The following is a 17,472-nucleotide window of genomic DNA, read 5'->3' on the forward strand; positions in this document are numbered from 1 at the left end:
TTTTAATGGTTGCAATCCTTCCTATCAGTGAAAGTTGTAGTCCTTTCCAACTCTCCAAATCTCCCTTAATTTCTTGGAGGACTCTAAAAGTGATAAAGTGAAGGGCTTTAAAGGTGATAGCCAGCATTTTAATTGGGCGTGGAGCAGATAGGCAACCAATGTAGTTGACAGCACTGGCATTATGTTCCAAGTATGTGACCCCAGATAGGAATCACACAGAAACATTATGCACCAGCTGAAGCTTCCAAGACATCTTTAAAGGCAACCTTACATGGAATGTGTTACAGCAGTCCAATATGGTGGTTATAGTAGTATGGATTAGCATGGCTAGGCCAACAGTGTCTAAAAAATTTCAGATGTAATTGGAAAAAGGCGCCGATGTATCTTGCTCATAACAAGATTTGCTTTATTTTTCCTTAAAACAAATATTTGCTCATTTAGAGCATTTAAACACTGCCTTTCAGCTCATATTAACTAGAGTTGCAGCGTGATGCTCTATCAAAACAGTTTAAACAAAGAGGATTAGTTGCTGTTGTTTTTTTAAGTTTTTAAACAGATGCTACTATGATGATGATGAGCCCAAGCTTATCCTCTTCTTCAGGGAACTGCTGGAAAACTGGAGGAGCAGAGAGAGGGAAAAGGAAAGGACAAGGCTCCCAAGCGAAACAGCTGAGATCTCTTTAGGGTGGATTCAACCCTGGAAGTAGTTGCTGATCTACCTCAGCAAATGATATCAACAGTCACTGAGGAGTTGGAACTTCTCTTCCAAGTCAAAGCTGCACTCCAATCACTCCTCATCTTTCAGCAGGAAGACTTTGTGCCAACATCAGGATGTGGCCAGAGGGACCAGGAGGAAAGTACCTCTCCATCTTACAACTGGCTTGTAAAATATTAGGCATGGGAAAGAACAGCCATTTGTGTACCTGAGTCAGTGACTTTCTCTCAATTTGAATATTTTGAGTTTTAAGTAATCCTCTACACTGCTTATACCACTTGCAAATGAACAGTTCGTCATAACACTAACCATTATTGGTGGTCCCCCCACAACCAAGTCAAACAGACTTTTTTCAAATGTTGCTACTTTTTAAAAAAAATCAACATCCAACTAATTCAACATCACAACTACTAATTATTATGCATCCAACTAGGGACTTTTTGGCACTTATCTTGTTTGGCCCCATATCTGGGTTTTCTTTCAAATTTCGGACAATTAACTTCCCCTTCAGATTTCAATGTGGCATTTCAATAGTTTTCTTCTGAGTTTTCTGTCTGCACGTTTTCTGCATGGGAAGAAAACTTGAAAGAGAACCCTTAAAAAGGTGCATTGAAATCTGAAGGAGGAATTAATTGTCTGGAATTTGAAAGAAAACTCAAAGAGCTATGGGGCCATACACAACAAAATCACCTATGCAAAAAAGGCCTAGCTTTTCAACCACTAGAGAGCTGCTGTGGCATAATTGTTAAGTAGATGAATTGTGAATCAACACTCTGCTGGTTTGAATCCCACTACTGCCATGAGCTCAGTATGCAGCCTTGCTTAAGTAGCTCCTCTCAGCCCTAGGTGTATTGTGCAGATAATAATAGTACTGACTTTGTTTCACTGCCCTGAGTGGGCACTATCTGTCTAGAAGGGCAATATATAAGTGTAGTTATTATTATTGTACAAAGATGTGACAACCTCTATTTGTGAAGGGCATGAACAAACAGAAAACTGTGATGTCTGAATGCAATCATTTTTTCCTCTTCATCCACAATACATATTCTCAGGCAGAAACTATGTAGAACTATGTAAAGCATATTAGGAAAATTGTGGTCACAGAGAAAGCTTACCATTGTGCATATGTTCTACTAAGAATATGGGGACAAAACCAGAGGGCACAATACCACTCATCTCTACTTTCATTAATGTCCATCTGCAAGGGCTGTATATGTGTAGGCTCTTTGCAAACCGGAACAATGATGTGTAGATATTTAAGCTCAGGCAGCATACACAACCTCTTCCACACATTTTTATGGTACACTCGGTTCATTTGTGTGAAATGCTTTAACACTGTTTAATTTCAAAAATCTGCAGAGCGAAAGAGACAAAGCCTTAATTTCTATTGTATGTATTTACATACTGACACTGCATCCTATGCAAAGACTGGAGTAACTACATATAAGACTGTGCTGTCACTCACTCTCTGAGGCCTGACCTCGCTCCAGCCAGAAGCCTCAGAGTCCAGCCTTAGTTCCTTCCACAGTCAGCATACTCTTTCCCCCCTCTCCCTCTCTAGATAACCTCCACCCCACATTGCAACCTCTCTCCTCGCGTCTCCCCATTACCTGGTCGCCTGGTTCTTTCTCCAGCAACTGGGAGCACAGCTCTGAGCAGAGCTGGAATTTCCTCCTCCTGAAGTAACTCCAGGCATGGAGCAGCGGGTCCATTTCCAGCCCCATAGACGCAGGAAGCAGCGGGCAAATAACAACGCGAAACCTCCCCTTCTCCCTCGCTAGGCCCGGCCTGCAGGCTTCCCTTTGCCAAGCAACGCCACAGCAAGGTCCTTGCCCGGCTATAGGCGGCTGAGCAACTGCCTGATAGAAAAGAGCTCAGCGTTCCCTGACGGCTCTTTCTTTGGCTCCGTCTCTTCCAAGCGCCTCGCGTGAGAAGTCTGAGATAGTCAGTCTTTGGGATCGTGTCGTTCTTCCCTCCTCTACTTTGGTCCGTCGTCATCTTTCTAATAAAAATTTAAGGCAGCCATTTGCAAGCAAAGCTTTTCTTGTACACTACAGCGGTGGTTGCTAACCTCCAGGTGGTGGCTGGAGCTCTCCCGGAATTACATTTGATCTCCAGGACTAGACACATGGCTATTCTTTTATAGCCCACTTGTTTTCCACCACTGGGGACCCAAAGTGGCTTGCAACATTCTCCCCTTCTCTGTTTTATCCTTGCAACTCCTGTGAGGTAGGTTACACTGTGAGAGAATTACTGGCCCAAGGTCACCCAGCAAGATTACACGGGAAGGTGAAGATTCAAACCGATAGGGCCAATCCTCTGGAAGAGACTCCCAGAGGAGATCAAAATTTTAAAGCATCTTTGTTTAAATGGGCATTTAGTGGAGGCTGTAGTCAGGTTCTCTGTGTTTGAATGTTGATTGTTTTTTACTTGTTTAGGTCAATACTTGCTTAACACCAAGCTGCCTTGAGCCACAATGAGTGGTGGGAAAGGCACAAATGTACGTTTGCAAGGCGGGCAAGAAGACAATACAAGGAACTTATTGCTAAAACCATTATGTCAAAAACTAAATATTTTGTTAAATATATCAGAGGAAGAAAATGAGCCCGGGAAGCAGTGGGGTCCTTAGATTACAAAGTAGTGAAGGATTGTTAAAGGAAGACAGACTATAGAGAAATTCAATGAATTATTTGCACTGTTTTTCACTTTGTAAAATGTCAGCCAGTTTCCCACATCAGAACCACTATTTGGGGGAAGATGTTAGAGGAGCTGAGTCAAACAGAAGTTGAGATCCATCTGTCTGTCTGTCTTTTTCTCCCTAATGGGGACCCAAAGCAGCTTATCACATTGTTCTCCCCTCTTCTACTTTATCCCCAAAATCACAATTCTGTGGGGTATGTTAGACTGAGACAGACCCATCAGGTCACCCAGGGAACTTCCATGGCAGAGTGGCGATTTGGACCAGGTTCTCTCATATCCTAGCCTGGCATTCTAGCCTCTACACACTGGTTTTCTACACTGGGTCTTCGTAAAAGATTTTGACAAATTTCCTGCTCAGGCTCCCAAATAAAGTTAGAATATTTTGGATGAAGACTAGTCAAACAAACAGGAATTCTAGGGCTAATGGACTTGTTAGTTTTTAGTGTGTTGGGTCCAGATGGCATATACCTGTGAAAATTCCTAAGGAACTCAAATATGAAATTGGTGGTCTAACAAAAATATGCAACATCTCTAAAATCAGCCTCCATTCCAGAGGATTAGAAGTAGAAATGTAATAGCAGTTTTTTAAAAAATGGATAGCCCTCACTGAGCCTGTGGGTGGATCTTTAAAGTCATGTGACATCCATGGCCCCACTACTCCTAATCAATGCTGGCTCTGTGGGGCATCAAAGAGAGGAGGTCTGGCATTGTCACTGCCATGCCCCAAAACTTCTCTAAAGAACAGTACAAGAGCAAATGTGGTGCTCAGGCTTTGTTCTTAAGTAAAGCCTTAGGAGAAGCAAACTCATTTTGCATACACAAAATTCATACTGCCTGCCAATCTGCCTACTGCCCATTGATGCCACTTAGGATTGCCAGGTACCTGCTAGCAGCAGACAAACTTCTGATGGTTTGCCCCCTGCTGTCAATCACTGCTGATCAACAAGAGTAGGCAAGCTGCCCAGTAATTGGCCACCACCAGCAGGCATCCTGGGCAAATGGGTTTGCATGCCTCTGCATCCTGCCATGATGACATCACTTCTGGAAGTGATGTTGTTGCAGGGGGAGGAGGTGCTCACATATCTCATGCCAAGGCCAGTTCCTTAAGAATCAGCTCAAAATGTAGTGTTTGGGGCCAATTCTTAAGTAATCGGCTTTGGAATGAAGTGTGCTCATGGTCCCAAAGTGTCACTTCCAGAAGTGATGTCATTGTGGCTAGGCGAGGGGGATAAAAGGTAACTGTAGCCCCCACATCTGTTGGCTGTCCAGATCTTCCAACTTTGTCAGAGAGACTTGGCAGCCCTAATGCCACTCCACACCCTCATGGAAAGCCAGCAGATATGGAGGAAAAATTCAGGGACAGCTGAATTCAGGGACAGGAGAAGCACTTGTCTGTGTTCCTTCCACAAGCCATAGGGGAAGGGCACCTGTGCAGCTAACAAGATGCCCACTATTCCCCTAGCAAGGATCTGACTGGTGGCAAAAGTGTGCTTGCATGCAGCCGCCCCAGCTTGAAGTCACACTTCCTTCCTCTGTAAAGGTAAAAGAAAAAAGAAAAAAAGAAGACAGAGGCCAAGCTCAAAACCACAGCCCCCACACCGAAGTAGCATCCTAACCACTAGGCCAAGAAGGCAGATGGAAAAGAGGCATGCCATCAGGCATCACTGTCGCCCTAATGCCACCACCAGCCAAATGGGACCAGGCATTCTTCAAGGTGCCACTGGACCTCTTATACAACTCAGCAAAACAGAAGTCCAGTGGCACCATAAAGACAAACATTAGCAATATTAGCATGAACATTGCTGAGCCAGAGCCTACCCCCTTAGACATGTGAAGTGAAGCCCTAAGTCACCCCAGAAAGTCACAGATGAGGTGGGGAAGTGGGGCAGGAGAGTACATGGAGCAAGTCTCAGAAACAGATCGGGACAGAGTTGTAGAATACCCCAGACTTTATTGAAGAGTAAATCTTGATGAGGTCTGATGAATAGGGTTACCACCCCCCTTTGTCTAAAATGGCTCCTGTGCCCTTGTGAGCTGCTCCCAGGGGCCACGGGGAGACAGACTGAGCTCTCACTAGAACTGCATGCTTGTGAGTGGGGTGGACTTGCTAGACAAAAGGCTGTCCAAGGCAGGATGCTTCAGAAACCAGTGATACAGCAGAATGGCAGGAACTGTACCAGTCATGCTCCACGAACTCCCAGTTGAATCACTACTTGCAGAAATGCCAGATAGAAACATGCAGTGATGGCAAACTGTGCAGACACTGAACCCACTACAACCACGCTTATGGGGCCACAGCAGCATCTGTAGTTCCACCCCATGGAGGATTCCAGCTGCCAAGGGACCGCCCCCCCCTCCAAAGGACATTCCATAGCCATCACTTACTGATCCCATGAGGAAGTGCTCAGCATCTGCAACTGCTCCAGCTGCTGCTACTGCTGTATAGGGCTCCGATGCTAAAAGGGAATAGCTCTCATGATTGCGTGGCCATCTTAGCTACAGAGTGTAGTGTGGCAGTTTCTAGGCACCCCCCAACCACAGTTGTGTCCTATCCCCCATCTGGGTGGTGGGGTGCTCTGGTAAGGCAGTGAGCTAATAGCCCCCCCCATCCTGCACCACATCATAGGCAGTTCTTCTGAGTACAGTTTCTTGGGAGTATGCCTCATCACATGACATGGGCATATTGCTTGGTGAGCCAACTTCTGGTTACCCTCCATACACATACACTGCTAGCTTCGGGTGTGGGAGTCAGCATTGTTAAGGCAGCATCCAGACTTGGGCAAGGGGGAGTGGACCCCTGGATTGGGGCAGCTGGATTACTGCTCCTGCTCACCTGTTGGCACATGGTTGCCCCTTCAGTTTGTGTCCCTGGAGATGGGATAAGAATTCTGCACCGAATGTGTTAACTCCACAGCATTGACTTTGCTCTCCCCTTTGGGTGTCAGTTGCTAAATGCACCCTCAGCAGTGCTATATTTATTTATTTATTTATTCAATTTATATACCGCCCATCCCCAGGGGCTCTGGGCGGTGAACAGTTAAAATCGATAAAAACAAAAACTAAAATCAATATACAAATAATAAAACAAATTAACAAGGTGCAGTGGTGGGGAGAACCTTCCCCACCCCAAAGGTGGGAGGCCGACATGGCACCGCCCCCTTCAATCACCAAACGCCTGGCGGAACAGCTCTGTCTTACAGGCCCAGCGGAACGATAATATGTCCCACTGGGCCCGGGTTTCCATTGACAGAGCGTTCCACCAGGCTGGGGCCAGGACTGAAAAGGCCCTGGCCCTGGTTGAAGTGAGGCGGGCTTCCTTAGGGCCGGGGACCACAAGTAAATATTTATTCGCTGATCGGAGTGATCTCCGGGGAACGTACAGGGAGAGGTGGTCCCGAAGATATGCTGGTCCCAACCCACTCAGGGCTTTAAAGGTAAGAACCAGCACTTTGAACCTGATTCGGAATTCAACCGGAAGCCAGTGCAGCTGGCGCAGGACAGGTGTGATGTGTGACTGGTAAGGTATACCAGTCAGGACCCGTGCCACCGCATTCTGGACCAGTTGTAGTTTCCGGATCAGGCCCAGGGGTAGCCCAGCGTAGAGTGAGTTACAGTAATCTAGCCTGGAGGTGACTGTTGCATGGATCACTGTAGCCAGGTCCTGGGGCGTCAGGTAGGGAGCAAGTTGCCTGATCTGACAAAGATGGAAAAATGCAGACTTGGCAACCGCCATGACCTGGGCCTCCATCGATAGGGAGGCATCCAGGAGCACACCCAGACTCTTTACCACTGGCAAAGTTGCCAGTGGTGTCCCATCCAGGGCAGGGAGCTGGATCCCAACATCTGGCAGCCCCCGTCCCAGCTGCAGGACCTCTGTCTTCACTGGGTTCAATTTCAGCCTGCTCTGTTTCAACCATGCCGTCACAGCCTCCAAAGCTCTGGCCAGATTGTCTGGGGCCGTGTCTGGCCGGCCGTCCATCAACAGAAAAAGTTGGGTGTCATCCGCGTATTGATGACAACCCAGCCCAAACCTCCGCACCAACTGGGCGAGGGGGCGCATATAGACGTTAAATAACATCGGGGAGAGTATCACCCCTTGGGGAACCCCGCACACCAAAGGGTGACGGGGCGATAGATCTCCCCCGAGTGCCACCCTCTGTCCCCGACCCTGGAGAAAGGAGACCAGCCACTGTAAGACTGTCCCCCTAATCCCCACATCGGCAAGGTGGCTGGCCAACAAATCATAGTCAACCGTGTCAAACGCTGCTGTGAGAACAAGTAACACAAGCAGCGCTGACCCGCCTCGATCCAGATGCCTGCGAAGGTCGTCTGTGAGGGCAACCAAGGCTGTCCATATGCCCTATCTGTGCCTCTCCCACCACCACAGTGCAAAGCTATGTGCTCTAAGTGTTCACATCATGACCTCTGAGACAGAGTCCTGTGCTATCTACTATGTGGTGTCCTGGCTGGATTTTATGTAGTGCTGGGGGAGGGGGCTGTGATTGGATGCAGGGAACGGTGACTGGCCACTGCTGGGGAGGGTGGTGATTAGTTGCAGCTATAATCAGTATCCTGTGTTACACTGGGGCCAGTAGGCAGGGATGTGCTTTTGGTGGGGCATTTTGCCTTTCTCATTGAACGAGTTTCTATGGACTATACCATGGCTTTTGATGGCATAAAATTCTACTGGTTCTGGGGGTTTTCCCAGACTTGGGAGGCTTAGGGAGCCAGGTAATTCCTTGGTCCTCACAAGGGTTTCCGAAAACAATCAATAGAAAACTCAATGCGACCCCTCATAAATAGAATAATGAATAACAATTCATGCAAATTCTTATAATATAGAATCACTCAATGAATAGGTAAATGAGTCATAAATTCAAAATACAAAACCAATAGTGACTCTATACAAAAGCCAAACCATCAGTATGGGTATACAGATTCTCATAAGTGCAATTCATGGACCGTATAACTCTACAAGTATCCAACCGTGTGTATAAAATCTTATTTAATTTCAGTCCTGAAAAGTCTGCTCATATAGACAAAACACTGCGGTACGTGTAGGTGGTGATCCAATGAAGTAGACAATTAATGGGAGACCCCACTCAAGCCTCTGATGGAATGTCACAGATGTAAAACACGGTTGAGTCCCATAATAGTGTAGTTTCTGTTGATTTCTGTATCTTTAGGTGGAGGAGTACAGACGAAGCGGGACCCGAGGGGAGGGGCCCCTCTCTTCCTGTTCGCCCAACAAGCAGCCAACAAAGATAAATGAGCTTCCTGTTTGGGATCAATGGAGGTCTAACGCAGCTCCACTTGCGGAGCTGACCGGACTGCCGTTTTAACCGGCCGGCGGGGTGAAAAATAGCCCGCGGCCGACTGCTCTCAGGCGGGGAGCAGGCAAAGAACGCTCAAGACCCTAGGGTGAGCTAGATCTCGGACGAGGGGGGGCTCTATACAACGAGTCTCCCCCCGATCCTTGAGGTCCCACCTTGCGACGGGTCGGCTATAATCTCTGCGGCAGTTTTGGGGCCAATTCGGCTGGCATAAGACCTACATACCCAAGCATCGATTGGGGGAAGAAGCTGAGAGGAGAACTTAAAATCGAAACAGCGATTACAACCCGAGAAAAGTGAAGAGAAGGTAAAGATCATTATCTTCTGAGACGGGACAGATTGATAAAAACAGAGAGGAAAAAAAGTAGATTTTTAAACTGCAACAGACTAGTGAAAAGGAGGGGAAGACTCGGCAGGAATTGAATTTAAAAAGAGACTAAGTTTAAAGAAGTTATTAAAGAAATGGGACTATTGTTTTGAATACCTGTGGCTTTGGAGCTGTGAGAAAAAGACACCATCGCGAGATCTGCTGTGGGAAGACGGGAGACAGGAAGTGCGTAATAACAATAGAGTGGCTGGAGAGAAGCGGCCCTTGCTGGAGGGCAGGAAGTAGGGAATCGCCATTTTTGAAAGGGGAAGGGTCGCGGCTTCAGCGGAAGAGGAAGTAGGCCATCTTGGATTACAAAATCATAGAGAAACCATAGAGAAAAGACGCCCGACATTTTGGACTCTTTAAAATTTAATTTCTATAAGAAGACTGGGACATTTAAAATAGAAAAACGTTAAATTTTACGCCACGGAGTTAAGGAAGAGAGCGGATTCGTGGGAGCGAGCTAAAGCAAGCCCCACGATGTCAAAAAAAGAGTGGCAATCGGCAATAGAAAACCTGGATAAAAACCTGGACAAAAAACTTTTAGATATGATTAAAGAACTTAAGGACACGAAATTGGAGCTGATAAAAGAGGTTAAAGAGGTTACACAGACAGTAAAATCGGAGCTGTCAGAAGTGAAAAAAGGTATGGAAACAATACGAAGTGAATTACAAGGAACGCAGCAGAGAGTTAAAACAGTAGAAGACGCGATGGAGAATTTAGCAGACACGCAACAAACAGAGATGAGATTGGTGAAGGGGAGAATGTCAGTTGCAGAAACTAAACATATGGAGAAGCAGCTACGTTTTCGTGGCTTGCCAGAAGTGGAAGGAAAGTCAGCGCAAGAACAGATGACTGAGGTGTTGGCTGAGTACCTGGGGAAGGAGGAGGAGGAAGTTGTGGCTATCCTAGATGTGGCATACCGTGTGAATTCGAGAATAGCAACCCAGAGGAAACTACCAAGAGATGTGATTGTGCAGTTTACAACACGAAATATGAAAGAGAGGATTGTGACAAAACAGTTTCAAGATCCATTGGAGATTGATGGCAAGACGATTATTATAATGAAGGAACTGCCCAGATCAGTGTTACTGGACCGGAAAAAATATAAAGTGCTAATTCAGATTTTGAAGGACATGAAAATCAGGTACAGATGGGAGTTACCGGAAGGAGTGTCCTTTGAGTTTGGAGGGGCCAAAAAACGCATCAGATCTGAGCGAGAGATGGAGCGATTTATTAAGGACAATGAAAAAGACTTACCAACAAGATCATGAGTATGGAGTGTAAAGTATTATCTTGGAATGTAAATGGACTAAACTCACCGAATAAGAGGAAAAATACTTTTCACTGGCTACTAAAACAAAAATGTGACATTGTTTGTTTGCAAGAGACCCATATCAGAAAGCAGGATGTAAAATATTTAAAATCTGGAAAATTGGGCAAAGAATATGTAGCGGCCTCCAACAAGAAAAAAAGAGGAGTGGTGTTGTACATAAAAGAGGAGCTACAGCCAAAATTTGTTATGAGAGATGTGGAAGCTAGATTTGTAGCAGTGGAATGTATTTGGAATTTAAAGAGAGTGTTGGTAGTCGGACTTTATGCACCTAACGGTGCAAAAGAAAGCTTCTTTGAGGATTTAAGGAAGCATTTAGACGATCTTGCATACGACCAGATAATTCTTGCTGGAGACTTCAATGGAGTGACAGACTTGGAACTAGACAAAAAGACTACAACGGCACAAAAGAAAAGAGGACTATTACCAAAGCTTTTTTTTGAGTTGATTCAACAAGAGACTCTTGAAGATGTATGGAGGAGAGAATATCCTAAAAGCAGACAGTTTACTTTTTATTCTGCAAGGCATTCTACATTATCAAGAATTGATATGATCTGGGCCTCAAAAGACTTAGTATTATGGACTAAGGAGGTAGAAATAATGCCTATGGTAGGCTCAGATCACAACCCAATTATGTGGAAATTTGGAAAAAAGAGAAAAAGGAAAGCATGGAGAATAAATGAGGACTTGTTACAGGAAAGAGAGAATATGGAAATACTGAGAAGAGAGACAAAGTTTTTTATACAATACAACGTGAATAAAGAAGTACCAACCAATAAAGTTTGGGATGCTTACAAGGCGGTTGTAAGGGGCATACTAATGGACTTAAATGGTAGAGCAAGAAAGAAGAAAGAGGAGAAAAGACAAGAGATTGAGGAGAAAATAAAAGCCAAAGAAATACAGCTAAAAAAGAGACCAGGGAAAAAGAAGGTATACCAGGAAATTAAAATACTTCAAGAACAGCTAACAGCAATGAGCAATAAAGAATTGGAGTGGAATCTCAAAAGACTGAATCAAAAAGCGTTTGAGGGTGCTAATAAACCTGGGAAGTACCTGGCATGGCAATTGAAGAAGAAAAGGGAAAAGAAGATAATAAATAAAATTTGCGAAGATAACAAAACGTATTTGGAGCAGGCTACCATTAGTAGAGCCTTTTATAAATTTTACGCTAAGCTGTATAATAAAAAAGAAGTAAACAAAGAATCAATAGCGTCATATTTGGAGAAAACCAAATTTCCAGAAATCTCGGAAGCTTGGAGAAATAAGTTGAATAGTGAAGTAACTGACGAGGAAATAAGTAAGGCAATACAATCTGCAAATCTAGGAAAGGCGCCAGGGCCAGATGGACTTACGGCTAAATTCTATAAGACAATGGCTAATGAACTGGCACCATTCCTAAAAGAGGTGATGAATGGGGTTTTAAGGGATCAAAGGATTCCAGAAACTTGGAGTGAAGCGAATATATCATTGATCCCAAAAGAGGGCCAAGACCTGACTAATGTGAAAAATTATAGACCTATATCGCTACTCAACAATGACTATAAAATTTTTGCGAAGATATTGGCGGAGAGATTGAAGGGGTGGCTCTCGGAAGTCATAGAGGAGGAACAAGCAGGCTTTTTGCCAGACAGACAAATAAGAGACAACTTAAGGACAGTGATCAATGCTATTGAATATTATGACAAGCGTTGTGACAAAGAGGTTGGTTTCTTCTTTGTTGACGCTGAAAAAGCGTTTGACAATTTAAACTGGGACTTTATGTTTGCCACTATGGAAAAGCTACAATTGGGAGAAAGATTCATCAGAGCAATTAAGGAAATTTATAGAGACCAGACTGCAGCAATTGTGGTGAATGATGAATTGACCAAGAAATTGACGATAAGTAAAGGAACAAGACAAGGTTGCCCGTTATCTCCATTGTTGTTCATTTTAGTATTGGAGATTCTGATGATACAAATACGTCAAGATGATGAAATTCGTGGAATAAAAATAAAGGACTATTCATATAAGGTCAGAGCATTTGCGGATGACATAATGTTAATTGTAGAGGACCCATTGGAGAACATGCCAAGAGTGATAGATAAGATCAAGGAGTTTGGAGACTTGGCGGGTTTCTTCATTAACAAAAAGAAGTCAAAGATATTATGCAAAAATATGACTAAGCAGAAACAACAATTGTTAATGGAAACAACGGATTGTGAAGTAACAAGTAAAGTGAAATATTTGGGAGTCGAATTAACTGCAAAGAACATAGATCTATTCAAAAACAATTATGAAAAACTATGGACTCAGATAGAGAGAGACTTGATTAAATGGAATAGATTGAATTTGTCATGGTTGGGCAGGATTGCAGCAGTTAAGATGAATGTGTTACCAAGAGTAATGTTTTTGCTACAGACAATACCAATCATCAGAGACTCCAAACAATTTGAAAAATGGCAGAGGAAAATATCAGATTTTGTTTGGGCAGGCAAGAAGCCTCGAGTGAAAGTGAAAGTTTTACAAGATGCAAAGGAAAGAGGCGGAATGCAACTGCCCAATCTGAGACTTTATCATGATGCAATCTGCCTAGTTTGGTTGAAAGAATGGATGACATTAAAGAACAAGAAACTATTAGCCCTAGAGGGATATAAAAAAATATTTGGATGGCATGCATATTTATGGCATGACAAAGTAAAGGTCAACTCGATGTTCCTGCATCACTTTGTTCGGAGAAGTCTATACATAATCTGGAAGAAGTACAGAATTTATCTACAAGAAGGAACCCCTTTGTGGGTGGTTCCATATGAGGTGATAGACCCGAGAGCTGTTGATAATGAACAACAATGTTTAACGTATAAAGAAATAACTAAAACTGAAGCATCCAAACTTAGAATAAAGACACAAGAGGAACTATCACCTAACTACGATTGGTTCCAGTATAGACAGATCAGAGACTTATATAATTCGGACTCTGTAAAGGGAGGTATACGAATAGAGAATTCGGAACTAGAGCAGACCCTTCTTAAAGAAGATAAGAAAAGAATATCCAAGGTATACCAAGTACTGTTGAAGTGGTATACCGAGGATGAGATAGTTAAAACACAAATGGTGAAATGGGCTATAAACTTTAATAAAGAAATAACAATGGAGGCATGGGAATACTTGTGGAAAACTACAATGAAGACAACGACATGTATTAATATCAAAGAGAACATTTATAAAATGATCTATCGTTGGTACATGACACCAAAGAAGATTGCGCTAGGGAATTTGAATACTTCTAATAAATGCTGGAAATGTAAGAAGCATGAGGGCTCCCTCTATCATATGTGGTGGTCGTGTGAGGTAGCCAGGCAGTACTGGGGGGAAATAATAAGAGAAATGAGTGAAATTTTACAATTTCAAATTAATAAGAACCCAGAACTCCTGCTACTGAACTTGGGAATGGAGGGAATTCCAGCCCAACACAGGACGTTGATATTTTATATGACAGCAGCAGCTAGACTTTTGTATGCGCAAAAATGGAAAGTACAAGAAGTGCCAACTATTGAAGATTGGACTTACAAATTGCTGTATATGGCTGAAATGGACAAGATGACAAGAAAATTGAGAGATCTGGACTCAGGGCAGTTCAACACAGACTGGGAGAAGCTGAAACAATACCTGGAGAAGAAATGGGAGGTGGGAGGAAAACTGTGGCAGTTTGAGAACTACTGAAGTATTGAAGTAGAGGGGGGAGACTTTACCGGGGGGAGAAGAGATAAATGTGAATTAATAAGCAGTCAGATTAATAGATTGACATATATATAGATATATATAGGTTAACAAACAGAACATAGAGAAAATAATTAATTATAAGGACTAAATATAAGGAGCGATTAACTAACAATATTTTCTTTTTTTTCTGACAAGTTTTGTACCAAACTGAATGTCTGAAGATATAGATGGGTCAAATTGATTGACTACGTGAGGAGAGATATATAGAACTATCATAAAAAGATAGAATGAGTAATATATATAGAGAATAAGTCAAATTGTTTGATATAAACGAACGTATGATCTATATGGTTTATGATATATAGAAATACCTGAAATTGAAAAATTGGGATAAATTGTTTATCTAAGATGGAAACAAAGGCTTACAGTTTGGGCATATAATGTTAAAAATAGTTAAGGATGTACTGCTTAGAATAATGGAGAATATATATTTGTTTTAGATAGAGGAAGCTAATAAAAGTAAGGGAAAGGGGACAAAGGGTTGGAAAGCTGTTGGAAGTCAACAAAAAGGGGGGGGGAAGGGAGGGGGTTAGAGATGAAAAAATTGGGGAAAATTGAATGTAAATGTGGAAATAATGGATTCTAACCCAATAAAAAATTTTTCAAAAAAAAAAAAAAAAGATAAATGAGCTTGTTTCACAGATGTTATCTTCCTCAGGGGCCACCTTATGTCCACCCATACAATAAATTCAAGTTGTCTACAAGTAAAAATGTATACATGAGTGGTGTTATTTCTCCTTAATGAGCGTTTCCTCCCTGAGCAAACGTTCCACATTCTTTGTATTTCTAAAGGGTAACACTCACCCACTCATCCAAATAAATCAATTTCAGGTGCTCTCCATTCTGTGCACGCCAGGGTCTCAGTGATTCAGATCAAACCACCACACCCATAGCTGTTGAATATATAAGGGGAATGGGCACATTTAAAGTGGCAAGTACCTTATAATTTAAAAAGCTACAGGCGAACCATCACAAGCTGACGAGTATAGGCATTAACATTGGGTCCTATGTGGATACTACCCCCCAAAACAGGAGAGATTCAGTTCCAAATTGAGACCCTTCAGTTGTAGAGTGCCCAAATTATGTATCCACTGTGCCTCTCTCCTTAAGAGGTCTTTTTGCACTGAGTGTGTCCTATCCCCAGCCAATACATATAGTACTGTAAATTGCAACTCTGTCTCTTCGGTGTGAAACTGACAGAAGTATTCAACTAATGGAGCTCCCACGACTCGGTTTTTAATTCTGGATAGATGCTCCAAAATCCGTGTATGTACTGGTCTTATAGTGCTCCCGATGTATAGACAAGTGCATCTCACTAAATACACAACTGCACTAGTCTGACAGGTATAGAAATGAGGAAGCCGAATACTGCTGTCCCTTCCCTCTATTCTAACTTCACTTCCCGCCCAAACTAAAGGGCAGACTCGGCAGTGGCCACATGCCTTTTGGTAAAGTGGATCTATTATGTGGTGATCTCGATCTTGTGTACACCAGAATATCTTTTATATTTTTTGTACGTCTAAATCCTATTCTTGGTGGCTGTCCGCAGCCTTCAGTATCTGCCACTACCATGGCTTTTGATGGCATAAAATTCTACTGGTTCTGGGGGTGTTTCCAGGCTTGGGAGGCTTAGGGAGCCAGGTAATTCCTGCCATGCCCCTTTCTCCACTGGTGCTGATGTTGCTACATGCCATTGTTATACTGGTGCCTGGCACAACGTGTAGTGCCATCAGGGCAGTCCACCAGCACATCTTGGATATACATCAGCATAGTGCCTTATCAACTTCCTGTGTGTTTTCATTCCCATCTCAGGATTGCACTATTAAAATATGTGGCTTAATAACCCACATTTATATGCACCAAATATTTACAAATATAAATATATGACATTTAGACTAATTAGTCTGCAGTGTTTTAGTTACACAGAAATATCTGAAAAAGAACAAAAATTGAAAAATGTACTTGTTTATGTAACCAGCTCTGCAATTGCTGTCATAAAACTAGAATTTAGAAGAGTTCTATATTTAGTTCTGTTGCACTTCTATCTTGGAGATGGAAATCTGGTTTTCCATGAAAGAACATTGGTAGGAAAAGAAATGGGATTTAATCAGCCTCTCTTTATGCACTTCATTTAATGCCGCTGAGGCTTTTGCATACAGTATAAATTGATTGTGCTCCATATAGATTGCCAACCTCAACAAGATAGATTACATCCATTCATAAACAATAGCCATGCAGTGCAAAGATGGAAACCGGCTGTGGAAACTTATAGTGCAGTCCTTAAGCAAGTTAAATCCTTTCATGTTCATTGAAGTCAATGGGCTTAGAAGGGTGTAACTCTTCTTAGGATTGCATTATGAATATATGTGTCAGTTCTTTTGTACCTGGTAATTTGTAGCATAAGGAGAAGAATGTGAATAGTGCTGGATAACTCTGATTACAGCTACTGACTACCAGCAGATTGTCAAAATTTTAAAGTGATGGATGCCATACCCGATGCCAAATTCAGGATGTTTTTTGCAGTAACTAGTGGAAGCATGACATAATAATTCTCATGTCCTTTGATATCAGAAATCTTTGGTTTAAAACCTTCAATACAACAGAATTACTGTGTTGATTACTTGTTTTATGCATGAAGAAATCATTTGTGATGTTAGTATTTGTCACCAAACAGCTGGATTCGTACTTACAAGTAGTGAATAAACATGCTCTGGTATATTATTAACCTAGAACAGAACTCAGAAAGATCTCTGCATGGGTCTTTGCAGGGTTGCTACCAGTGAAAAAGAAAACAATAGTTTGCTGGATCAGTGAACGGAGTCTGTATTAAGACTAATATGTTCAACAAAAATGTGTAGAAAGCCTACAGATGTTTTCCATTGTTCTGGAGATACTCTGTCTTCTCAGTTACAGAGCAGTTGTCAGGTGAATTCCATCTAACTAAACATGGCAGATTCTTTGAGCGGACAGCCTTGATTCACTGTGTCTTTCATTACTGACTCTACTGAAAAACTGCTTCACTGGATGATCCATGTCTATCAGCAGGTTTCCGTGTTAGCCAAGCCACCTGCAGTCTAGTAATTCCACCCATGGTTCTTCTGTATATGAATGGGCCAAAGTTTTAGATATATACTTGGAAATTTCATATAGGAACTGCTGACATGACTCAATTAGTGAAGGGTTTAAAAAGTGAAATCTTTACCTCCTACTGCTTGAGAAAGTGTGCTGTGTACAACATTGAACAAGCGAACCTGTATTTAA

The 17,472-nt window shown here is 42.7% G+C and overlaps 1 protein-coding gene across 2 annotated transcripts in view; it reads right to left on the minus strand.

The window, feature by feature from the left end:
- The window catches only part of TTC8 (tetratricopeptide repeat domain 8), an 80,807-nt gene extending 78,311 nt beyond the window's left edge, over positions 1-2,496 (minus strand). For both annotated transcript variants that reach the window (XM_054972696.1, XM_054972695.1), the window contains exon 1: positions 2,326-2,496. In XM_054972696.1, coding sequence (XP_054828671.1) covers positions 2,326-2,439 — 114 coding nt within the window. In that variant the 5' untranslated portion in view covers positions 2,440-2,496. The remainder of the gene's footprint in view (positions 1-2,325) is intronic.
- Positions 2,497-17,472: the final 14,976 nt, after the last annotated feature.

The sequence above is a fragment of the Eublepharis macularius genome, chromosome 2 (genome assembly GCF_028583425.1).
Source record: "Eublepharis macularius isolate TG4126 chromosome 2, MPM_Emac_v1.0, whole genome shotgun sequence".
In the NCBI taxonomy this organism is placed as follows: Eukaryota; Metazoa; Chordata; class Lepidosauria; order Squamata; family Eublepharidae; genus Eublepharis; species Eublepharis macularius.